Source organism: Hylobates moloch, unplaced genomic scaffold (genome assembly GCF_009828535.3).
Source record: "Hylobates moloch isolate HMO894 unplaced genomic scaffold, HMol_V3 SCAFFOLD_6, whole genome shotgun sequence".
NCBI classification, from domain to species: Eukaryota; Metazoa; Chordata; class Mammalia; order Primates; family Hylobatidae; genus Hylobates; species Hylobates moloch.
In genome coordinates, this window is record NW_026652281.1 from 67,499,459 (window position 1) to 67,526,451 (window position 26,993).

General features: G+C 38.7%; 1 protein-coding gene across 3 annotated transcripts in view; it reads right to left on the reverse strand.

Annotated features, from left to right (window-relative positions):
• The window catches only part of FAM151B (family with sequence similarity 151 member B), a 69,585-nt gene that overhangs the window by 20,604 nt on the left and 21,988 nt on the right, over window positions 1-26,993 (reverse strand). The window contains exons 1-4 of one of the 3 annotated variants that reach the window (XM_058440760.1): window positions 23,242-23,331; window positions 22,648-22,813; window positions 16,506-16,723; window positions 14,269-14,404 (exon numbers count right to left, since the gene is read on the reverse strand). In XM_058440760.1, coding sequence (XP_058296743.1) covers window positions 14,269-14,404; window positions 16,506-16,723; window positions 22,648-22,802 — 509 coding nt within the window. In that variant the 5' untranslated portion in view covers window positions 22,803-22,813; window positions 23,242-23,331. Of the gene's footprint in view, window positions 1-12,734; window positions 13,159-14,268; window positions 14,405-16,505; window positions 16,724-22,647; window positions 22,814-23,241; window positions 23,332-26,993 lie in introns of those variants that run through there. The other 2 variants (XM_058440759.1, XM_032156943.2) reach the window with 2 other exon arrangements.

Below are 26,993 nucleotides of genomic sequence, written 5' to 3' on the forward strand. Positions count from 1 at the left end.
TACAAAGGATATGAACTCATCATTTTTTATGGCTGCATAGTATTCCACACGTATGTTTATTGCAGCACTATTCACAATAGCAAAGACTTGGAACCAACCCAAATGTCCAACAACGATAGACTGGATTAAGAAAATGTGGCACATATACACCATGGAATACTATGCAGCCATAAAAAATGATGAGTTCGTGTCCTTTGTAGGGACATGGATGAAACTGGAAAACATCATTCTCAGTAAACTATCGCAAGGACAAAAAACCAAACACCGCATGTTCTCACTCATAAGTGGGAATTGAACAATGAGAACTTAGCTACACCGGTGGACCCCTGTCAGATTGGGGGGGCTGTTGTGGGGTGGGGCAAGGGGGGAGGGACAGCATTAGGAGATTTATCTAATGCTAAATGACGAGTTAATGGGTGCAGGAAATCAACATGGCACATGGATACATATGTAACAAACCTGCACATTGTGCACATGTACCCTAAAACCCTGAAGTATAATTAAAAAAAAAAAAAAAAAAAAGAAATGTTAGTAATTTTTGTATGCTGATTTTGTATCCTGCAACTTTACTGAATTTATTACTTCTAATAGTTTTTTTCTGTGGAGTCTTTAGGTTTTTCCAAATATAAGATCACATCATCTGAAAACAAGGATAATTTGACTTCTTCCTTTCCAGTTTGGATGTCCTTTATATATCTTTCTTGTGTGATTGTTCTCCCTAGGACTTCTAGTACTATGTTAAATAACAGTGGTGAAAGTGGGCATCCTTGTCGTGTTCCTGGTCTTAGAGAAAAGGCTTTCAGTTTTATCCCACTCAGCATAATACTAGCTGTGGGTCTGCTGTATATAGCTTTTATTATGTTGAGGCATGCTCCTTCCATAACCAGTTTTTTGTGGGTTTTTATCACGAAGGGATGTTGAATTTTACCCAATATTTTTTTAGCATCATTTGAAATGATCATATGGTTTTTGTCCTTTATTCTGTTAATATGATGTATCATAGTGATTGATTTACAATGTGTGTTGAACCATCCTTGCATCCCTTGGATAAATCCCATTTGGTCATGATGAATGATCTTTTTAATGTATTGGTGAATTCAGTTTGCTAGTATTTTGCCAAGGATTTTTGCATCAATGTTCATCAGTAATATTGACCTGTAGGTTTGTTTTTTTTTAATGTGTCTTTGTCTGTTTTTGGTATCAGGGTAATGCTGCCCTTGTGGAATGAGTTTAGAATTATTCTCTCTCCCTCTATTTTTCGGATAGTTTGAATAGGACTGATGTTAGTTCTTCTTTAAATGTTTGGTAGAATACAGCAGTGAAGCCATCAGGTCCCAGGGTTTTCTTTACTGAAAGACTTTTTATTATGGCTTCAGTCTCATTACTTGCTATTGGTCTGTTCAGATTTTAGATCTCTTCACGGTCCCATATTGGTTGGTTGTATGACTCTAAGGATTTGTCCATTTCTTCTAGATTTTCCAGTTTATTGGCATATAGTTGCTCACAATAGCCATTAATAATTCTCTGGATTTCCACGGTATCAATTGTAATGTCTCCTTTTTAATATCTGATTTATTTGGATTCTCTGTTTTTTCTTAGTCTGGCTAAAGATTTGTCCATTTTCTTTAACTTTTCAAAAAGCCAACTTTTTGTTTCATTGATTTTTGTACTGTTTTCTTCATTTCAATTTCATTTATTTCTGCCTTTTGTTTGTTTGTTTGAGATGGAGTCTCGCTCTGTTGCCCTGACTGGAGTGCAGTGGTGTGATCTCAGCTGACTGCAATCTCTGCTGCCCGGGTTCAACTGATTCTCCTGCATCAGCCTCCTGAGTAGCTGGGATTACAGGTGCGTGTCGCCATGCCTGGTTTAATTTTTGTATTTTTAGTAGAGACAGGGTTTTGCCTTGTTGGTCAGGCTGGTCTCAAACACCTGACCTCAGGTGATTCACTGCCTTGGCCTCCCAAAGTGCTGGGATTACAGGCGTGAGACACTGTGCCTGGCCTGATCTTTATTATTTATTTTCTTCTACTAATTTTGGGTTTGGTTTGCTCTTGCTTTTCTAGTTTTTAGATGGAGTCTCGCTCTGTCACCCAGGCTGGAGTGCAGTGGCGCGATCTCAGTTCACTGCAAGCTCCGCCTCCTGGGTTCACGCCATTCTCCTGCCTTAGCCTCCCGAGTAGCTGGGACTACAGGCGCCTGCCACCACACCCAGCTATTTTTTTGTATTTTTAGTAGAGACAGGGTTTCACTGTGTTAGCCAGGATGGTCATGATCTCCTGACCTCGTGATCCATCCACCTCAGCCTCCCAAAGTGCTGGGATTACAGGCGTGAGCCACCGCGCTTGGCCTTGCTTTTATAGTTTTTAATATGCACTGTTAGGTTATTTGAAGTTTTAAAAATTTTTGATGTAGGCACTTATAGCTATAAACATTCATCTTAGTATGGCTTTTGCTGCATCTGCTAGGTTTTGATATGTTGGGTTTCCATTATCATTTGTTTCAACAAAATTTTTAATTTCTTTCTTAATTTCTTCATTGACCCACTGGCCATTCAGGAGCATATAGTTTAATTTCTATGTATTTGTATAGTTTCCAAAATTCCTCCTTATTGATTTCTAGTTTTATTCCATTGTGGTGAGAGAAGATGCTCGATATTATTTCAATTTTTTGAATGTTGTTAGACTTGTTTTGCGATCTAATGTATGGTCTACCCTGGAGAATGATCCAGGTGCTGAGAAAAAGAATGTGTATTCTGCAGCTGTTGGACGAAATGTTCTGTAAATATCTGTTAGATGCATTTACTCTGTAGTGCAGATTAAGGCCCATGTTTCTTCACTGATTTTCTATCTGGAAGATCTGTCCAATGTTGAAAGTGGGGTGTTGAAATCTCCACCTATTATTGTATTGGAATCTAACAGCTTAGCTCTAATAATATTTGCTATCTGGGTGCTCCAGTGTTGGGTTCATATATATTTACAATTGTTATATCCTCTTGCTGAACTGACCCCTTTATCATTATATAGTGATCTTCTTAGTCTCTTATAGTTTTTGTGTTTAGATTTTTTTTTTAGTATACTTTAAGTTCTAGGGTGCCTGTGCACAACATGCAGGTTTGTTACATATGTATATGTGTGCCATGTTGGTGTGCTGCACCCATTAACTAGTCATTTACATTAGGTATATCTCCTAATGCCATCCCTCCCCGCTTCCCCCACCCCATGACAGGCCCCGGTGTGGGATGTTCCCCTTCCTGTGTCCAAGTGTTCTCATTGTTCAATTCCCACCTATGAGCGAGAACATGCGGTGTTTGGTTTTTTGTCCCCATGATAGTCTGCTGAGAATGATGGTTTCCAGCTTCATCCATGACCCTACAAAGGATATGAACTCATCATTTTTTATGGCTGCATAGTATTCCATGGTGTATATATGCCACATTTTCTGAATCCAGTCTATCATTGATGGACATTTGGGTTGGTTCCAAGTCTTTGCTATTGTGAATAGTGCCGCAATAAACATACGTGTCCATATGTCTTTACAGCAGCATGACTTATAATCCTTTGGGTATATACCCAGTAATGGGATGGCTGGGTCAAATGGTATTTCTAGTTCTAGATCCCTGAGGAATCGCCACACTGTCTTCCACAATGGTTGAACTAGTTTACAGTCCCACCAACAGTGTAAAAATGTTTCTTTCTATTTCTCCACATCCTCTCCAGCACCTGTTGTTTCCTGACTTTTTAATGATCACCATTCTAACTGGTGTGAGATGGTATCTCATTGTGGTTTTGATTTGCATTTCTCTGATGGCCAGTGATGATGAGCATTTTTTCGTGTGTCTGTTGGCTGCATAAACGTGTTCTTTTGAGAAGTGTCTGTTCATATCCTTCACCCACTTGTTGATGGGGTTGTTTTTTTCTTGTAAATTTGTTTAAGTTCTTTGTAGATTCTGGATATTAGCCCTTTGTCAGATGAGTAGATTGTAAACATTTTCTCCCATTCTGTAGGTTGCCTGTTCACTCTGATGGTAGTTTCTTTTGCTGTGCAGAAGCTCTGTAGTTTAATTAGATCCCATTTGTCAATTTTAGCTTTTGTTGCCATTGCTTTTGGTGTTTTAGTAATGAAGTCCCTGCCCATGCCTATGGCGTGAATGGTATTGCCTAGGTTTTCTTCTAGGGTTTCTATGGTTTTAGGTCTAACATTTAAGTCTTTAATCCATCTTGAATTAATTTTTGTATAAGGTGTAAGGAAGGGATCCAGTTTCAGCTTTCTACATATGGCTAGCCAGTTTTCCCAGCACCATTTATTAAATAGGGAATCCTTGCCCCATTTCTTGTTTTTGTCAGGTTTGTCAAAGATCAGATGGTTATAGATGTGTGATATTATTTCCAAGGGCTCTATTCTGTTCCATTGGTGTATATCTCTGTTTTGGTACCAGTACTATGCTGTTTTGGTGACTGTAGCCTTGTAGTATAGTTTGAAGTCATGTAGCGTGATGCCTCCAGCTTTGTTCTTTTGGCTTAGGATTGTCTTGGCAATGTAGGCTCTTTTTTGGTTCCATATGAACTTTAAAGTAATTTTTTCCAATTCTGTGAAGAAAGTCATTGGTAGCTTGATGGGGATGGCACTGAATCAATAAATTACCTTGGGCAGTATGGTCATTTTCATATTGATTCTTCCTATCCATGAGCATGGAATGTTCTTCCATTTGTTTGTGTCCTCTTTTATTTTGTTGAGCAGTGGTTTGTAGTTCTCCTTGAAGAGGTCCTTCACATCCCTTGTAAGTTGGATTCCTAGGTATTTTATTCTCTTTGAAGCAATTGTGAATGGAAGTTCACTCATGATTTGGCTCTCCGTTTGTCTGTCATTGGTGTAGAGGAATGCTTGTGATTTTTGCACATTGATTTTGTATCCTGAGACTTTGCAGAAATTGCTTATCAGCTTAAGATTTTGGGCTGAGATGGTGGGGGTTTCTAAATATACAATCATGTCATCTGCAAACAGGGACAATTTGACTTCCTCTTTTCCTAACTGAATACCCTTTATTTCTTTCTCCTGTCTGATTTTCCTGGCCAGAACTTCCAACACTATGTTGAATAGGAGTGGTGAGAGAGGACATCCCTGTCTTGTGCCAGTTTTCAAAGGGAATGCTTCCAGTTTTTGCCCATTCAGTATGATACTGGCTGTGGGTTTGTCATAAATAGCTCTTATTACTTTGAGATACGTCCCATCAATACCTAGTTTATTGAGAGTTTTTAGCATGAAGGGCTGTTGAATTTTGTCAAAGGCCTTCTCTGCATCTATTGAGATAATCATGTGGTTTTTGCCTTTGGTTGTTTATATGCTGGATTACGTTTATTGATTTGCATATGTTGAACCAGCCTTGCATCCCAGGGATGAAGCCCACTTGATCGTGGTGGATAAGCTTTTTGATGTGCTGCTGGATTCAGTTCGCCAGTATTTTATTGAGGATTTTTGCAGTGATGTTCATCAGGGATATTGGTCTAAAATTCTCTTTTTTTGTTGTGTCTCTGTTAGGCTTTGGTATCAGGATGATGCTGGCCTCATAAAATGAGTTAGGGAGGATTCCCTCTTTTTCTATTGATTGGAATAGTTTCAGAAGGAATGGTACCAGCTCTTCTTTGTACCTCTGGTAGAATTCAGCTGTGAATCTGTCTGGTCCTGGACTTTTTTTGGTTGGTAGGCTATTAATTATTGCCTCAATTTCAGAGCCTGTTATTGGTCCATTCAGGGATTCAACTTCTTCCTGGTTTAGTCTTGGGAGGGTGTATGTGTCCAGGAATTTATCCATTTCTTCTAGATTTTCTAGTTTATTTGCGTAGAGGTGTTTATAGTATTCTCTGATGGTAGATTGTATTTCTGTGGGATCAGTGGTGATATCCCCTTTATCGCTTTATATTGCATCTATTTGATTCTTCTCTCTTTTCTTCTTTATTAGTTTTGCTAGTGGTCTATCAATTTTGTTGTTCTTTTCAAAAAAAAACAGCTCCTGGATTCACTGATTTTTTTGAAGGGTTTTTTGTGTCTCTATCTCCTTCAGTTCTTCTCTGATCTTAGTTATTTCTTGCCTTCTGCTAGCTTTTGAATGTGCTTGCTGTTGCTTCTCTAGTTCTTTTAATTGTGATGTTAGGGTGTCAATTTTACATCTTTCCTGCTTTCTCCTGCGGGCATTTAGTGCTATAAATTTCCCTCTACACACTGCTTTGAATGTGTCCCAGAGATCCTGGTATGTTATGTCTTTGTTCTTGTTGGTTTCAAAGAACATCTTTATTTCTGCCTTCATTTCGCTATGTACCCAGTGGTCATTCAGGAGCAGGTTGCTCAGTTTCCATGTAGTTGAGCAGTTTTGAGTGAGTTTCTTAATCTTGAGTTCTAGTTTGATTGCACTGTGGTCTGAGAGACAGTTTGTTGTAATTTCTGTTCTTTTACATTTGCTGAGGAGTGCTTTACTTCCAACTATGTGGTCAATTTTGGAATAAGTGCAATGTGGTGCTGAGAAGAATGTATATTCTCTTGATTTGGGGTGGAGAGTTCTGTAGATGTCTATTAGGTCTGCTTGGTGCAGATCTGAGTTCAATTCCTGGATATCCTTGTTAACTTTCTGTCGTGTTGATCTGTCTAATGTTGACAATGGGGTGTTAAAGTCTCCCATTATTATTGTGTGGGAGTATAAGTCTCTTTGTAGGGAAATTTTTTTTTTTTTGAGACAGGGTCTTATTCTGTTGCCCAGACTGGAGTGCAGTGGTGCAGTTACAGCTCATTGCAGCCTCTACCTCAGCCTCCCAAGCAGCTGGGATTACAGGCACATGCCACCACACTGAGCTAATCTTTTTTGTGTTGAAATCTATTTTGTCTGATATAAGTACATCTACTCCTGCTCTTTTTTGATTTCCATTGGCATGAAATATCTTTTTCCATCCTTTTCAGTCTATGTGTGTCTTCACAGGTGAAGTGTGTTCCTTGTAAGCAATAGATTGATGTCTTGTTTGTTTTTTTTTTTTAATCCATTCAGTCACTCTGACTTTGATTAGAGAGTTTAGTTCACTTACATTCAATGTTATTATTGATAGGTAAGGACTTACCCCTGCCAGTTTGTTGTTTTCTGGTTATTTTGTGGTCTTGCCTTCCTTATTTTTTTTCCCTTCCTTTCTTCCTTTTAGTGAAGGTGATTTTCTCTAGTGATATGATTTAGCTTCTTGCGTGTTACTTTTTGTGTATCCATTGTATGGTTTTTGGTTTGAGGCTACCATGAGGCTTGCAAATACTCTCTTATAAACCATTATTTCAGCACTCTACTCATTCAGGAAATTTTACTAGTAATGAGCTATAGAAATGATCCCTGGAAGTATAGTTTTTGTGTCTTAGTTTTTAACAAAAATATTTTAAAAGTTTAAAAAAAGTAAAAAGTTAAAAAATAGAAAAAAGCTTATAGAATAAGGATATAAAGAAAGGAAATATTTTTGTACAGCTATACAAGGTTTTTGTGTTTTAAGCCAAGTGTTATTGCTAAAGAGTCAAAAAGATTTGTTTAGAAAAAGCTTATGAAGTAACAATGTTAGAGTAACCTAAGGTTAATGTATTCTGAAGAAAAAGAAATTTTAAATAAATTTAGTATGGTCTAAGTATACAGTTTATAAAGTCTACAGTAGTGTACAGTAATGCTGTAGGCCTTCACATTCATTCACCACTCACTCACTGACACTTCCAGTCCTGCAAGCTCCGTTCATGGTAAGTGCCCTACACAGGTGTGCCATTTTTTATCTTTTATATCGTATTTTTACTGTACTTTTTTCTATGTTTAGATATGTTTATATACACAGATCCTAACCACTGTATTATAATTACCTACATTATTCACTATAATAATATACTGTACAAGTTTGTAGCCTAGAAGCAAATGGTTACATCGTATAGCCTAGGTGTTGGCAATTTAGGCTTGTGTAAGTACATCCCATGATGTTCACACAATGACAAAATTACCTAGTGAAAAAAAAATTTTTTTTTTGAGAAGAGTCTTGCTCTGCCACCCAGGCTGAAGTGCAGTGGCATGATCTCGGCTCATGGCAACCTCTGCCTTCCAGGTTCAAGCGATTCTCCTGCCTCAGCCTCCTGAGTAGCTGAGATTACAGATGTGCGCCACCACACCCAGCTAATTTTTGTATTTTTAGTAGAGATGGGGTTTCACTATGTTGACTAGGCTGGTCTCGAACTCCTGACCGCAAGTGATCCACCCACCTCGGCCTCTCAAAGTGCTGAGATTACAAGCCTGAGCCACTGTGCCTGGAGGACCTAATGAAAAATTTCTCAGAAGGTATCCCCATCTTTTTTTTTTTTTTTTGAGATGGAGTCTCGCCTTTTCACCCAGGCTGGAGTGCAGTGGCTCAATCTCGGCTCACTGCAAGCTCCGCCTCCCGGGTTCACGCCATTCTCCTGCCTCAGCCTCTCCGAGTAGCTGGGACTACGGGCACCCGCCACCATGCCCGGCTAATTTTTTGTATTTTTGGTAGAGACGAGGTTTCACCGTGGTCTCGATCTCCTGACCTCGTGATCCGCCCGCCTCAGCCTCCCAAAGTGCTGGGATTACAAGCGTGAGCCACCGCGCCCGGCCTAGGTATCCCCATCTTAAAGCGATACATGATTGTACTTCTGCAGTATCTTTGCAGAATACTAAGTTGTGTTAAAGGTAAGAATAAGATATGTTTGGGCACTATTAGCAATATTATCTAACACTGTTCTAGAGTTCTCAGTGTTGACAATTGACATTTCAGCCAGATAATTCTTTACTGTGGGAGCAGTCCTGCGCAATGTAGGATGTCTAAAGCAGCACCCCTGGCCTTTACCACTAGCTGTTCAATAGAATCCCTGCCCCCCCACCCCTCATCTTTTGGTGTGGCAACCAAAAATGTCCTCAGGCATAGTCTGCTGGAGAGCCAAATCACCCCCACTGATAATACCTTGAGAATCACTATTCTAGAGGTATTAACCATCATAAAAAAGAAATTAGAGATATAAAAGTTGAAAAGAGGTAAAATTAACATTATTTGAAGAGAATAAATTTTTTCGCTTAGAAAACTCAAGAAAATCAATTGAAAGACAATTTTTTTTTTAGACGGAGTCTTGTTCAGCCACACAGGCTGGAGTGCAGTGGTGTGATCTTGGCTCACTGCAACCACCATCTCCCGAGTTCAAGCGATTCCCCCATCTCAGCCTCCCGAGTAGCTGGAATTACAGGCACCTGCCATCACGCATGGCTAATTTTTTTTGTTGTTTGGATTTTAGTAGAGATGGAATTTCATCATGTTGGCCAAGCTGGTCTTGAACTCCTGACCTCAGGTGATCCACCCACCTTGGCCTCCCAAATTGCTAGGATTACACGCACGACACTGTGCCTGGCCCTGAAAGACTATTAAAAATGCTAAGAGAATTTAGGATATAGATTTGGACACAATATCCATATCAATATAGTTGACTCTTGAACAACACAGGTTAGAACTGAGTGAGTCCACTAATATACTGATTTTTTTTTAACCAAATGAGAATGGACATAGAGTATTCATAGGATTTGAAAAATGGGTATAAGGAGGCTGACTTTCTGTGTACTCAAGTCCCAAAGGAACAGCTTGGGAACTTCAGAATGAGCCGATTTTGGTATATGCTGAGCATCCTTGAACCCATCCTCCACGTATACTGAGGGATGACTGTACACAGAAATCTATAACCTTCATATATATGTATATGCATTTTATATATATATATATGCATTTTATATATATATACACACCTAGTATAAAAATATAAATACTTCTAGTATATACAGGTCATCTAAATACACCTAGTATATGTCTTCATATATATATATACGCACACAGGCACTGTTTCATCATAGAGGGCATTAGAAGCCTGTACTTTCTGGAGTAGTAGTTTTGGTGTTTAAATACAAAAATAATTATAAAAGGCAGCATTAAGCAAAGAGGCTTAGAGGTTATTTTAGTTACTCTGGTGTATGTTTTTTTTCTTTCAACATTTGTGGGCTGGAACAGGAATGTGGCGGTGTATGTCAGCTTCTACTTACATGCATGCTGACACTCCCAGGGTTAGCTGAGGAACTAGACAGAATGAACCTAGGCTCTAGATGACCGTTGGAGAAGATCCTCTACCCTCCTGAGACCTTCCTGAGTCTGGACTGTTTGGAGAGAGATATATAAACTTCTCTCCTGTTTGAGTTACTGTATTTTGAATTTTTTTTTTTTTTTTTTTTTTTGAGACAGAGTCTCGCTGTCGCCCAGGCTGGAGTGCAGTGGCGCGATCTCGGCTCACTGCAGGCTCCGCCCCCTGGGGTTCACGCCATTCTCCTGCCTCAGCCTCCCGAGTAGCTGGGACTACAGGCGCCCGCCACCTCGCCCGGCTAATTTTTTGTATTTTTAGTAGAGATGGGGTTTCACTGTGTTAGCCAGGATGGTCTCTATCTCCTGACCTCGTGATCCGCCCACCTCGGCCTCCCAAAGTGCTGGGATTACAGGCGTGAGCCACTGCGCCCGGCCTGAAATTTCTATAATAAAAACACTTAGCCTGTTCTTTGAACAGGTATGCTGTCAAGAACTGAAAGTTCGCCATGGTTCAAGGGTGTTATGGCAGAGTGGATTCACCAACTACTTAAATGAGAAGCAAAAAGGGATTGGCAATGTCATCACTTGTTGAGTTCCCTGACACAGAAATATTGTGATAGTGTCTTACTTCAAATAGCTCTCTTGACATTGCAAGATTCATTCATGCACAATTGCTTGACTCAAAATGAGGTTCTCGTTTAAAGATGGGATATTGCTATCTTCTTAGAAGCATTCTTTCTCTAGAAGCTACTCCTCTTTGTAATACATTATTCGTATTACTAATTACATTAGCGCACATCACAAGATGATTGAGGCGGTACTTGACACCAGAGTAACTAAAATAACCTCTAAGACTCTTTGTTTAATGCTGCCTTTTATAGCTATTTTTGTATTTAAACACCAAAACTACTTCTCCAGAAAATACAGGCTTCTAATGCCCTCTATGACGAAACAGTGCCTGTATGCACTTGGTTTTTCCATTTAATAACTATTTATTAAATTTCTATGATGTTCTGGGCATTGTTTTAAATGCTGAAAATTTGTGGATGATCAAGATAAGCAAGGTTGCTGTCTTATGCAATCTCATAAACATTAAATAATAAGAAAATTATTAGGAACAATATTAAAACACCTGGGTCCACCATAACGACAATTCTAACCTTCAGTCTTTTAAAGTAGAACAATATTATCCAGATTTTGTTATCTGAAACACTGTTATCAGCCTACATTGCTTTTACCATAAAAAGTACAGTCTACATAAATACTTCAGTGCTAAGTTTTTTAAAAAAAATGTACTTTTCCTTCCTATCTCAAACAATATAAGAACCTCTAAGTCTGTAGAACTAACGATCATGTTCTGTAGTTTTTTTCTATGGAATAATTAGAAAAACAAGCAAACTCCAGAACTGTGGAGGATGAATATGATTCTCAAAACCAGTAAAATGAGAGTAAATAGGTATCTTTAAAAAATAACGAGTAGATGAACTTGCAGTTATACAAGATAGTAAGTCTAGAGATCTAATGGACAGTATGAGGACTATAGTTAATATTGTTGTATTTGAAAAATTTGCTAAGAGAATAGATTTTAGGTGCTCTTATCACAAACATGACTATATGAAAGTCAATGTGACATCATTAAAAATGAAACAAAATATACCCAAATGGAATATAGGCTGGGCTGAATTCTCTCATAAATGTGGCCATAGTCTTATGGTACTTGTGCACATGATTATCTGAGTATTATATCTCCAAGAAAATAGAGTCCATCTATATTGCAAATGTTTCTCAAATGGGGATAAGAAGATAGATTCTAAAAAATTCTAGAGTTTTCCATGAGAATTGAAAATTTTAATTAAATGTAATGCTTTAATTTCAATAATAATCTTTTAAAAATTAATACAGTATGCTATTTGATTTCAGTGCACTTCTCCGACACTAATGAAAACAAACAAAACTAGAGGCAGAGCTAATAAATAAATGACGTGTTTGCAAAAAGAGAATGTCAAATAGCATCACGGGATACTTTAACAATGAGGGTTGCCCCATAATTGTTTGTAACTAAGAATCTGACTGGTATAGTGTCTGGTATCACCTAATATTTCTCTTTAAGCATAATGCTAGTAGCCAACTGATTCAAACAACTCTAAGCTCAATTCATCGATAAATATTTTTACACATCAATTTTCCCACATGCAAATGGAATCATACTATACCTATCATTCTGCATCTTAATTTATTCAGTTAATAATATCTTAGAGATCATTCCATATTAAAACATAGGGTCTACTGCATTATCTATAACATATAATATTCCATCATATGGGTGTACTATAATTTATTCAACAGTGTCTGACTGATACAAATTTAGAATGTTTCAAGTCTTTTATTAATACAAACGATGCTTCCAGAATATCTTTGTACCTATGTCCCTGTGCTTATGTGAACGTCTATTAGTAAGACATGGTCTCATTAGTGCAATTCATGAGTATATGCCAAATTTCTCTCCAAGGAAATTATTGATCAGTTTACACTCCAGCCAAAAATGCATGAATGTCTGCTTCCACTATTCTCTGCAACATAGTGAATTATTAAACTGGGCCTTTTTCTAGGTAATTTGTAAAAATCCTTTATTTGTCAGAATTCTTAACATTTCTCTGACACACACATTGGGGGTCTTTTTACTAGTTGCTTTCCACTTTTATGGATTCAAATGTATCAAAATTCCTTTTATAGCTTCTGGGTTTTGTGCCTTACTACTAAGAAAGGTCTTCTCCATTCTGAAACTATATTTAAGGAATCATCCCTTGTTTATTCTTTATGCATTTACTGCTTGATGTTCAAATCTTTAATTCATTGGGAATGTATTTTGGAGCAAGGAATAAACAAAGGTGTCAGCATTGCTTTTCCTACATAGCCTGTTGTCCTAAAAACAGTTGTTGAACTTCTTGCTCCAAAGATCTGAAAAGTCAGCTTGTTTCTACGCTAAGTTCCACGATAGATTCTGGACTTTTCCTTTTGTTCTGCTGATTGATCTCTTAAAAGAAAAAAAAAATAAAATTTTTAATATCTGTACTTTTATAATCTATTTAAATATTCAATAGGGTGGTCCAACTAATTTTTATTACATATTAAAATAAAACTTTTATATGAAAAAGATTTCTGAAAGTATTATTATTTTTGAGACAGGGTCTCACTCTGTCACCTAGGCTGCAGTACAGTTGTACGATCTTGGCTCACTGAAGCCTCTGCCTCCCGGGTTCAAGCGATGCTCCCACCTTAGCTTCCCAAGTAGCTGAGTCTACAGGTGCATGCCACCACGCTCGGCTAATTTTTTATTTTTTTGTAAAGACAAGTTCTCACTAAATTGCCCAGGCTGATCTCAAACTCCTGGGCTCAAGCGATCCTCCTCCCTCAGCCTCCCAAAGTGCTGGGATTACAGGTGTGAGCCACCACACCTGGCTGATTTCTGAAATTATGAAATTTAAAAAGAAGCTAATTTATCCACTCATAATTTTTTTTTTTTTTTTTTTTTTTTTTTTTTTTTTTTTTTTTTTTTTTTTTGAGACGGAGTCTCGCTCTGTCGCCCAGGCTGGAGTGCAGTGGCACAATCTCGGCTCACTGCAAGCTCCGCCTCCCGGGTTCACGCCATTCTCCTGCCTCAGCCTCTCCGAGTAGCTGGGACTACAGGCGCTCGCCACCACACCCGGCTAATTTTTTTTTTTTTTTTGTATTTTTAGTAGAGACGGGGTTTCAACGTGGTCTCGATCTCCTGACCTCGTGATCCGCCCGCCTTGGCCTCCCAAAGTGCTGGGATTACAAGCGTGAGCCACCGCGCCCGGCCCCGCTCATAATTTTTTGTGAATATATAACATAATGAAAAAGACAGCTAATACTTACTGAGCACCTACTATGTACAAAAACTTTTGTGAGGAATAGGGGTAAAATATACGATGTTAAGTAAGTTAAGGTTCATCAAGGAGCTCCAATCTGGTGGGAGAGTCTGTTCACTTATATCATCAGTTTTCGTTCCTTTTCCGTCTACCTTTCTCTCACACACACTGTCCTTAAATAATCAATTTTCATGCCCTTTCTATCTCTGTCTCTCATACACACTCACATACACATTTGTTAAACTATTACATACCTGTTTGATTTCTTTAACAGCCAAAGTAACTGAGAACAAGACTGCCTGACTAATGCTGCTCTGACAGGGAACGTTACAGGCTGACTTAGTTCATTACATATGTATTCCATCTCTTTCACCATTGTCCAACTGTACCCTTAAAAGAAAAGAAAAAAATTTAACTTTATTGATTGAAATCTTGAAAGACAATTAAATAAAAGATAAAATTACCTATAACTAGGTAAAACCATAGATAATTCATAGGCAATTCATAGTACTTTCCATTTGGATTCTAAGTGAATTAAAATGCTACTTAATGTGAAAAAAAAACTAAGTGGAAAATGGAGATAAAAAATCATTCCACAAGTGACCTAGAGCAAATTTAACAAAAAATTAAGGCACTAAAAACGTTTTACTAATCTCTCAAGCACAAGAAAAAAAAATTTACACCACTAGATTTTATTTACTTTAAAGATTTTAAGGCTCTTAGGTACACCTGCATCATTATTATTCTCTATAAACTTGGATTTTCTATTTTTCTTAAATTTTCCTTTCCAAGAAAGGTTGCTTTGGGGTATATGCTAGTTGTTTAAGTGATAGTTAACATCAAATCAATTTTCTTTTTGGCTTGACCAAATTACCTGTACATTTTACTTAAAGTAGAAATAGTGGTAAAAATTGACTCTCTCTCTCTCTCTCTCTCTCTCTATATATATATATATATATATGTATGTATGTATTTTACATATATTTAAATCATGTTAAGACATTGTGGGCCAGACACAGTGGTTTATGCCTGTAATACCAGCACTTTGGGAGGCCAAGGTTGGAGGATAGCTTGAGCCCAGGAGTTTGAAACCAGCCTGGGCAACTTAGTGAGACCTCGTCTCTACAAACAAATTTAAAAAGTAGCTGTGTGTGATGGTGTGTGCCTGTGGTCCCAGCTACTCTGGAGGCTGAGGTGGGAGGATCACTTGAGCCCAGGAGGTTGAAGGTGCAGTGAGCCATGATGGTACCACTGCACTCAGCCTGGGTGACAGAGCCACACCCTGTTTCTTTAAAAAAAAAAAGGCCAGGTGCAGTGGCTCATGCTTGTAATCCCAGCACTTTGGGAGGCCGAGGTGGGTGGATAACTGGAGGTCAGGAGTTCGAGACCAGCCTGGCCAACATGATGAAACCCCATCTCTACTAAAAAAAATACAAAAATTAGCCGGGTGTGGTGGCGCCTGTAATCCCAGCTATTCAGGAGGCTGATGCACGAGAATCACTTGAACCTGGGAACCTGGGAGGTGGAGGTTGCAGTGAGCTGAGATCACACCACTACACTCCAGCCTGGGCAACAGAGCAAGACTCTGTTTAAAAAAAAACACGTGGAAAACACACTTGCTTGTTTCTAAATAGCTTCAAAAAAAAGTATATATGTATATACAGAGAATATATATTTTATATATAAACTATATACATATATAATAAATAAATAAATGTATATATATATACACACACACTTTTTTTTTTTGAGACAGAGTCTCACTCTGTTGCCTAGGCTGGAGTGCAGTGGCACGATCTTGGCTCACTGCAACCTCCGCCTCCTGGGTTCAAGTGATTCTCCTGCCTCAGCCTCCCAAGTAGCTGAGACTACAGGCACATGCTACCATGCCTGGTTAACTTTTATATTTTTAGTAGAGATGGGGTTTCGTCATGTTGGCCAGGCTGGTCTCAAACTCCTGACCTCAGGTGATCTGCCCACCTCGGCCTCCTGAAGTGTGGTGATTACAGGCATGAGCCACCACGCCTGGCCAGAATATGTCTATTTTAAATAACTCTATACTCTATCAAAAGTAAGTTGTAAAAAATATTGGTCGGTCAGTCAGTAAAGGAACATTTTACAGAAATCTTAAGTGAATATGTTAGTTTAGCAGCTAATTTCCTGATAAAAAGAAGGGAAGTGTTCCACTTTCCTTTAAAATCTGGAAAATTTATATTTTTAAAACTTAGAAAAAGAGATTGCTAACAGAAGCTTTACTTATATGACTATAAATGTGTGAACTCTTTTAAAATTTGCAGCACCACTAGTGAACATGGCATCTATCTGAAAGAGTAGACGGAAGGGTCTGCACATACCTGAAGGGTCAGGCCTTTTTTTCTATCAGGCTTAGATTTTGTAGAATGGGTTTTGGGCTTTGTATTAAAGATGTTATTTTTATACCTGGAGGATATTTTAATTTGACCAACAAGAAATACATTATTAGAATTATTACCTTCATTGACTTTCTCAGGATGCCATCCTGTTGTCCAACCCAGGGAAAACGTCACATCTGGAAAGAAGGATGTCACGGTGTCTAAAAATGGTTTTGCATCTATTACTTTGCTATTTCCATTTGGACCAGGAAGAATATCAGCATTAATCCATACAGGACGCATCAGATGCCTCTTCACATTTTCCAAGAGCATCATGGATGGTTCTACAGCTGCCAGACTAAAAACATAATTTGTTTTCAGTGAGGTAGATTCCTTAGGTAAAGTAAAAAGAAGTTCTTTTAGACTAGTGGTCTTAATGTTCTCAAATTCATAATAAAAATACAATAATGTCTGGGTTAAAGAAAATCAAAGATCACATAGCACCAGAGGGAAAAGCTAACATATGCCATATCTCTAAATGTTGAATTGTGCTTATTATTCATGAAGATACCTTAAAGAATCTATAAATATATGAAGAGTGGTACTACTTGTGGACAAAATAGAGGTTTCAAAACTCCATATTAGGATCACTTATTGTGAAAACAGTTTTTTAAAAGACATAAATATTCACTCGTTTGAGAATGTATAAATAAGATAAATGAAATACACTTAATAACCTGTAAATTCACATTTTTGAAATACCCAAGTGGATCCAAGCCCTGTATCTCTAATTCAGGCTCAAGACCCTGGAGAATAAAATTAGCTTCTTTCCTTTATGTATTCTTGGGTGAGTTTGGATACATAAACAATTCTAAAAATGACTGCAAAATATAAAATTACAGTATTTTCTTCAAGTTTCTGTTTCATTTTTCTTCTTTTATTGTAAGAACCTTTTCTGAAAATTAGAAATACGTATATTTTAGTTTAAATTTAAAAAGCAACTTCACTCTTTTTACTTCCCTATATATATTCTAGCTGATACCTACAGACTTTGCAACAATAAGGTTTTAATCAGCTTCCATAATTTTTACTTGCCTATGTTCATTTATAAGAAAATTGCCTTGTAGTGAATACTCTAATGGGAGGCTAAGAATTTTGGAGATGGATATTGGAGGGGAGAACACTCACTGACCCCTCCTCACATTTCCCTCTCTCTTCCTAAGAGATGGCAGTACTTCTATCTATGCTTCTGCCTCTCTTCTGTCCACTCCTTTTGGGCCTCCTACTCTAAGAGGAGAAATTTAAATAATCTCATTATTTAATGGGTTATGTTCACCAGTGAGCAAGGATACTATGTACTAAAACCAGACGAACCCAGGCTCTATCCCTTAGCCTCTAGCCCCTTTCCCTCTGCTCCCATGTGGTACACTTCCTTCTCACTCTTCTGCCCCTGAATGGAGGGCCTAGATTTTAGTGGATTAATAAACCCTAATGCTGGACTCTGCAGACTTTAATTTAGATGCTGTCATTTGTCCCTTTTAAATTCTCCCTGCCTTGCCCTGTGTCAACACCATGTTAAAACCACAATTCTGAGATCCAACACTGTACTTCCTACAAAATTCCATTTGGTAGCAAGCAACTTGTACCTGTGACTCCAAAGCTTGCTTCTCTGTCAGTCCCATAGCAGCAGCCAAGTCCCCATGAGGTACTGCTCTTCATGGGTGGAGTAAGGAAAAACCTTGAACTAATCCATGCACGTCTCCTGCCAAGCTCCTCTTTTTCCAGAAAGGACTCTGATTTCTTAAGAAATCTGTTGTCCATGGAAGCTGGGTTAAATACTAATTTCCAGTTTACATTTTAGGAGGGAGCCTCTTAGGCTTTCTCAATTTAGTAAGCTGACATAGAGTGGTTTAAGATTGATTCTCCATCTGATAATATCCAGTTTCTCTTTTTTTTTTTTTTTTTTTTTTTTTTGAGATGGAGTTTCACTCTGTCACCCAGGCTGGAGTGCAATAGCACGATCTCGGCTCAGTGCAACCTCCATGTCCCAGGTTCAAGCCATTCTCCTGCCTCAGCCTCCCAAGTAGCTGGGACTACAGGCGTGTGCCACCACACCCAGCTAATTTTTGTATTTTCAGTACAGACGGGGTTTCACCATGTTGGCCAGGCTGGTCTTGAACTCCTGACCTCAAGTGATCCGCCCACCTCGGCCTCCCAAAATGCTGGGATTACAGGCATGAGCCATCGCGCCTGGCCAATATCCAGTTTCAAACAGCATATTCTCCCACAAATCGAAATTCAACCAGTGTTTACTAAGTGCCTACTACATGCAAAGCACTGTGCAGTTAAACATAAGGAACTATGACAAAGAACATAGTGAAGCAAGAATTTAATACATTTATTCCATTTTATATGTAAATGTTTTAATTATCACTAATGTAGATGAAGGATAATGACATTTTCCCTTACCAGAAACTTAAATAAGAAAAACAAAACCTGTGGTTAAACAAATTTAAAACCTCACTAAGGAACCAAAAACTTTGTGTTGTTGTAGTTCTTATTTTCTAAAACTTGACAAAGTAATTCTAAAGTTCTTCTGGAAGAAAAGGTGTAACGTTTTGTGGGAGAAAAAAAGGACTGAGGACAAACTTTCCTAAACAAGAAAATAAAATGTACAGTAGTCCCCCTTATCTGCAGGGAATATTCCAAGACCTCTAAGGGATGCCTGAAACCACACAGCACCCAACCCTATATGTACTCTGTTTTTTTTCCCTACACATACCTATCTCTGATAAAGTGTAATTTATAAATTAGGCACAGAAAGAGATTAGCAACAAAAACTAGTAATAAAATAGAACAATTATAACCATATACTATAATAAAAGTTATATGAATGTGGTCTCTCTCTCTCTCTCAAAATAGCTTACTGTACCATACTCACCCTTCTTCTTGTGATCTGTCAATCTGATAACCGTGACGGCTATTAAGTGACTAATAGGTGGGCAGTATATAATGGTGTGGATATGCTGGACAAAGGGAAGGGATGAGTCACACCCCAGGTGGGATGGATTGGGAAAGTACAAAATTTCATCACACTGCTCAGAATGGTGTGTAATTTAAAACTTATTAATTGTTTATTTCCCGAATTTTCCATTTAACACTTTTAGACCATGGTGTACTGCAGGTTACTGAAACTGCAGATAACAGACGACTACTGTATACTACAAGAAATAACAGACCCAGCCTGGAAGGCTCAATATTGCATGTATTATAAAACGACACATCCTTCTAAATTAATCTATAAATTCCATGTAATTCTAATTTAAAATACAGTGGCCAACATTCTCAATTCTTACATATATTAATACTAAGTTTCCCATAAGGAAGTGCCAAAGCTTCACCAAGATGATCATCCGAAGAGGAAAGTCCTGGTGAGAATACTACTGAAAATTGCTCCTTGGTAGTGTTTACTTAAGTCTCCTGAAAAGAATATAAACTTAGTTATTATAGAACATATATTTTTCCTAAAAAGTTATTTGTAAATCAAACTTCTAAATATCATACCCTGCTTTCCTATTAATTTCATTTAAAAATTGGGAATGATAAAATAAATATCATACTTAAAATTGTAACAAACTATAAAATTGCATTGTTTAAGGGAAAATAATTCTTGGCTAAAATGCTGAAGAGCTTGCTAAGACTCCAGATAAAATTTAAAAATACAGTACTTTTTTTTTTTTTTGAGATGGCATTTCACTCTTGTTGCCCAGGCTGGAGTGCAATGGCGTGATCTCGGCTCACTGCAACCTCCACTTCCTCGGTTCAAGTGATTCTCCTGCCTCAGCCTTCCGAGTAGCTGGGATTATAGGCATGTGCCACCACGTCCGGCTAATTTTGTATTTTTAGTAGAGACAGAGTTTCTCCATGTTGGTCAGGCTGGTCTAGAACTCCCGACCTCAGGTGATTCGCCCACCTCAGCCTACCAAAGTGCTGCGATTATAGGCATGAGCCACCACGCCCAGCCAAAATATAATACTTTTTATTTGTGTACCAAACAAAGTAACTTAGAAGCACAAAACAAGAACTACTAAAACTTAACTAACAGGTCATTCAGCTGCTCTCACAAAGGGAGTGAGTGCAGCATTCTGGTTAAAAGTGTGAACTCTCCAGCCAGGCTGACAGCTCTCTAGTTCCATTGACTATGTGACAAGCAGGCTCCTTAGCCCCCTCCATCTCCACTGCCTCATCTGGAAAATGAGAATAACAGCAACAACCTACCTCTTAGGATTGTTAGGAGAATTTAATGAAAAATACTTGCAATGCTTTTAGAACAGTGTCCAACATGTAATAGATGTTCATATACCTATTACTTTATATTGAATCCCCTTCAAATATGTTATGATTTTAAAAAAACCTTGCAAAATCTTTGTTTCAGCGGCTCAGCCCTTTTGTGGTAGCTGCTAGAATTTAAGAATGAATGAGCTGATCTGACTGGTGAGAAGCCAAAGAATATGTCCCAGGAAACAATTCAAGGGGCAATAGTAAACATGAAAAACTGAGCACATGACATCAAGCAGATCTAAAAGTTTAAGCCATCAAGCACTAAAGATCAAGTGCTTTATTTCATGGTATAGAGAACACTGGACTGGCTTCAGGAGAATTAGGATCTGGTTGTAGCTTACCTGTCAAAGCTTACCTGTTACCCTCAGGTACATCACTTAACCTCTCTGGAACTAAGTTTCTTTGTCAATAAAATGAAATTGAACCATTCATAACTCAAAAAGTTTATGATTTTTTATTATTTATTTATTTATTTATTTATTTTGAGACAGAGTTTCCCTCTTGTTGCCCGGGCTGGAGTGCTGTGGCATGATCTCAACTCACTGCAACCTCCACCTCCCGGGTTCAAGAGGTTCTCCTGCCTCAGCCTCCCAAGTAGCTGAATCACAGGTGCACACCACCATACCTGGCTAATTTTCTGTATTTTTAGTAGAGAAGGGGTTTCATCATGTTGGCCAGGATGGTCTCGAACTCCTAACCTCAGGTGATCCACCCACCTTGGCCTCCCAAAGTGCTGGGATTACAAGCGTGAGCGACTGCGCCGGTCGAAAATAAAGTTTATGATCTTAAGATAGTTCTTTAATTCACAAGACCTTGTCAATCCAAACTCCTGTATATCAAGATTTTATGTATCCATTCACTAACAGTATAATAAGGTTTATTGGTATATTTTGCCCCATAACAAATGGTTAGAGTCATCTTGAGAATCCTACAAGGTTCCAAGTCCTTATTAATTTCTTGAGATAATTCTATTTAAAAATATTACTCAGAGATGAAGTAGGCTTACTGCCAATCCTAGATTTCAACAGCAGCTGCCTTCATAAGCTTTACAGTGTGCTTCTGAAGTATTGCTGTATATTTCTGGCTTTATCATTTTTACACTGCCAAAATACTACAAAAGTAAAATTTCCTGTGATGGCCACAGTGAAGGAAATGACAACTTACTCTTGCGCTTCAGTATTAATGCCTCCAAATATTATAATAATAATAATAATTACTATTATTATTATTATTTGAGAGGGATTTTTGCTCTTGTAGCCCAGGCAGGAATTCAATGGCGTGATCTCGGCTCACTGCAACCTCCGCCTCCCAGGTTCAAGCAATTCTCCTGCCTCAGCCTCCCCAGTAGCTGTGATTACAGGCGCCCACCACCATGCTTGGCTAATTTTTGTATTTTTAGTAGAGATGGGGTTTCGCCATTTTGGTCAGGCTGGTCTCAAACTCCTGACCTCGGGTGATCCGCCCGCCTCAGCCTCCCAAAGCGCTGGAATTACAGGCTGAAGCCACTGCGCCCAGCTGCCTCCAAGCATTATTTTTAAGAAACACTTTGGTTATTGGAGAATTCTAAATAATTCCCTTTACAAATATAATAATATAAATAAAATAGGGTATGCATTAACTAGCTCAATGAATTTCTCCCAGCTCTGTCTCTCCTGGGTTACTTTTTAACAAATGTAGCATTTTTAATTTACCTTTCTGTTGTCACAATGGTCACTTACGATAAATTCCTTTATAAAAATTAATCTAACTTTAGCCTTTAAGGGTCTCCAAAAAACAATTTTAGTAAATAACTCAGTGGGTCTTAGGTTCATTTAGGTTCAGTCCTCAAATATATTAGAGTCTACAATTCCATTTTCAGTTTGGACAACAGAAAAAAAAAATAGGTAGTCAGGCACAGATATTACTTTTTTCCCAGAAAATTGAACATGTTTATACAAATACCTTTTGAAATCCAGCTTGATGCCTTTATTGCTTTTCATAACTTCAGTCAGCCACTCCTGTAGAGTATTATCACTGCTTGTTTCAGGGGGATGGGCCATAATTGGCTGGCTGTGTTCTGATCCATCACTTGGAAGAAGGACATCAGCCTCTATCATGTGAGCAGTACCTGTCCAAATAAAAGAACTTCAGTTAATGCTAAGAAAACGGCACAGAACTACAGGAGCCGCCACGTTCAGTATCCTCCTGAGGAAGATAAAAAAAGGAAAGAAAAGTAACACTCAGTGAGCAATTATCCCATGCCAGTCAGTATACAAGGCCCGTACACATTGTCCTTATGTTTTCGATTAGCAAACAGATGTCAAGAAGTTAAATGACTTTCCCTAAGTTACACAGATCTTAAGTTGTTGACATATCTCTGAATTTCTTTCTAATACCAGCAAAGTGCATACATAATGGAAGGCTTAATAAGTATTTACTGAAGTTTTCCGGGAATAAAAATCGTACTTTTATCTTCTCACTCCTCAAATTAGAAATTATGGATATTCATTGCTCATGTCTGAAAGTCTACATTAAAAATTCACTTCTTTGACTTACAGTTTAGTTATTGCTTAAAAGCATACATCCTTTGAACAGGTAATGAGCTTCAGCAGACACGGTGTGAGTATGTTCAGCAGGCTGTGACAGACTGACTCCAAGATGGCTGCCAACAACTCCTCCCGTACATGCATACCACTCTTCCCATCAACTTCCTCTTCCCTGCCTCTTCAGCTGGGCTGGTCTTGTGATGGGCTGGGGCCATAATTCCCAAAATGCCATAATCTCGAATTTTGAAATCCCAGAAGATCAAAATCCCTAAAGTCTAAAATCCCCAAAACACAATCCCAAAAGATCAAAATCCTGAAAATATTGGAAAAAATAATTTTAAAAATTCTTTAAAATACATTTACTTACATTTTTTTTTTTTTTTTTTTTTTTTTTTTTTTTGAGACGGAGTCTCGCTCTGTCGCCCAGGCTGGAGTGCAGTGGCGCAATCTCGGCTCACTGCAAGCTCCGCCTCCCGGGTTCACGCCATTCTCCTGCCTCAGCCTCTCCGAGTAGCTGGGACTACAGGCGCCCGCCACCGCGCCCGGCTAATTTTTTGTACTTTTAGTAGAGACGGGGTTTCACCGTGGTCTCGATCTCCTGACCTCGTGATCCGCCCGCCTCGGCCTCCCAAAGTGCTGGGATTACAAGCGTGAGCCACCGCGCCCGGCCTACTTACATTTTTAAAAATTTCTTTTCTTTTTTAGAAACAGGGTCTTACCCTGTCATCCAGGCTGATGCAGTAGCAGCATCATACTTCACCGAAGCTTTGACCTCCTGAGCTCAAGCAATCCTCCCGCCTCAGCCTCCTGAGTAGCTAGGACTACACGTGTGTGCTACCATGCCCAGCTGATTTTTTAAAAAATATCTGTTGTAGAGACAGGGTCTCACTATGTTGCCCAGGCTGGTCTTGAACTCCTGGGCTCAAGTAATCTTGCTTTGGCCTCCTCAAGTGCTGGGATTACAGGCATGAGCCACTGTGCCAATCCTGTTCATTTTTAAAAGGGCATTTATTTGAGAAACCTATGAAAACATGGCAGAACACTTCAGAGGCCACTTTACATAATAAAATAGGCAATAATAACACACATTTTTGCAAGCATAAACACCCAGGTATATTAATCAGTTGCAGAGATGTAACAGTTATGAGCAAATGAACTGTAGTCATAAAGAAATAGCTTAAATAACTGCAGTCATCTGAAATAACTTGAACAACCTAAGTCTTTTGACAAGATCAGTCAAAAACTGTGATGGGTTGCCATCACACATGTAGTCACCCAAAGAACTGTGATCTTGAGAAATTTTATCTTTCACAAATGCAGATGTACAAACGGATATCTCTTCATTTCCTGTGAAAATTTCAACGTTTTTATCAATAAGCACAATGGTTACACACAAAGTCAATGTTGTGAAAATGCACCTCTGTGGAGTCAAATTTGAAAAAAATGCATAAAACAAATTAGAATACTCTAAAAGTCTTTATACAATCTATAACTCCAATACCAGAAACAATGCAAAGATGAAATATGTAGCATAGTGAATTATAAAAAACAATGCTGACAATTTAAAATAGTGGAAATGACCAAGCATGGTGGCTCACGCCTATAATCCTAGCACTTTGGGAGGCTGAGGCAGGCAGATCACCTGAGGTCAGGAGTTCGAGACCAACCTGGCCAACATGGAGAAACCCCATATCCACTAAAAACTCAAAATTTAGCCAAGTGTGGTGGTGGGTGCCTGTAATCCCAGCTATTCGGGAGGCTGAGGCAGGAGCATCACTTAAACCCGGGAGGCAGAGGTTGCAGTGAGCTGAGATCGCGCCACTGCACTCCAGCCTGGCCAACAGAGCAAGACTCCCATCTCAAAAAAAATTTTTTTTTAAAGATAAATAATAAAATAGTGCACAAAAATGAAAAAGAAGCTTCGACACATGAAAAAAGTGGGATAGATGTCAGCTAATCGCACAAGTGTACTCCGTAAGAGGTGGCCAACTTGCACTGCAATGAATAGTTGCTTTCTTCTTTCCTTTTTTTTTTTTTGAGACAGAGTCTTGCTCTGTTGCAAGCTCAAACTCTTGGGCTCCAGGGATCCTCCTGCCTCAGCCTCCTGAGTAGCCAGGACTACAGGCATGCACCACCATACCCTGCTAATTTTTCTAAGTTTTTAGTAGAGACGAGGTCTCACTGTGTTGCCCAGGCTGGTCTCAAACTCCTGGACTCAAATGATTCTCTCACCTCCACCTCTCAAAGTGCTAAGATTACAGGTGAGAGCCACCACACCCAGCTACATTTTTTCTTTTAGGGCATAAGTCTCCTTGGAGAATACATTCAGATTCGTTTTCTATGTGGCGCTGTTTTTTCTCAACTTCTTCTATGATTTGATATGCACCTGCATGAGTATTCCCTATTAAATTTTCCCATCTTCTGTGCCATGTTTCTATGCTGTTTTGGGTACGTGGAAATCCATTTCACATGCACTTATATGCAGACCACAAATTTGGTGGAAACAATACTGATGGTCAAACAGCAACTACATGGCATGTCTTCTTATCCGACCATGCATGTCATTATCTTCAAACCAGTCGGTAATTTCTCTGGCTTCTTCATGCAAATGCAGCTTTAATTTACTAAAAGCACCTGGAATTTCATCAGGGGGAAGGAATGCCAATGCAGACCCATAAGGCATTTTAAACTGAAGTTTTTGTCACTGCCATCTCACGTGGCCAATCCACTCACCTGAGTTTTTCTGTCAAAGGCATCGTGCTGAATGAAAACGACAAACTTTACTGGTAACAACTTGAAATTCACTCTTATAAGCCTTGATTGCACCTAATTCTAAATCTATCATTATAGTTTGTGGATTCAATTAGATATTAGGGATTTTAGACTATGGATTTTGATCTTTCAGCATTTCAACACTCGGGATATGGCATTTGGGATTGTGTCTTTTGAGATTATGATCGACACCACTTGTGACCTGCTTTGACCAACATAAGGTAGTGGAAATAAAACTGTCAGTTCTAGGCCTAGCCTTTAAAACAGCTGGCACCTTCAGCTTTCTTACTCTTGAAATCCAGCCACCATGTAAAGACATTCAGGCAAGATTACTGAAGACTGAGAGACCACGTAGGGAGAGAGAAGCCACGTGGAGGAGAACCAAGACTTCCTATCTGACAGACAGCATTAAGGCCACTGACATATGAGTAAGGTCATTTTAGAATTTCCAGGCCCAGCTGAGCACCCAGCTGAATGCAGCTACATGAACGTCCTAAGCCCGTACTACATGCAACAGAAGAACCACTCAGCTGACCCACAAAATCATGAGAAAAAATACAGCACTGCTATTTTAAGTCACTCATTTTTGGATATTCTATTACACAGCAATAGATAAAAAGCAACAGGTAGCTGGAAGTGGAGTGTTGCCATATCAAAAACCTGAAACATGTGGCATTGGCTTTGTGACCTGGTGGAGGCTAAGAAAGGCAAGGAGGGAACTGTTCATGGAAGCTGGAAGAGCAGTGCAGAAATTCTTACTGGAAGCTTGGAACAATAAGCTCATTTTATTGTTTTCCATAGTGGTAAAACTTCTGGCAACACTGTCACTGTAGCAACTGGTGGAAGATAGAGAGGATACCCAATGAATCCGTGTATTTGGCTAAAGAGGTTTCCAGGGGAAATGGTGAAAGTGGCAACTGGCTTCTTTTAACTGCTCATAATAAAGAATAAGAAAGAGCTAAGCTAAATAATTAAGTTTCAGATTTTCAG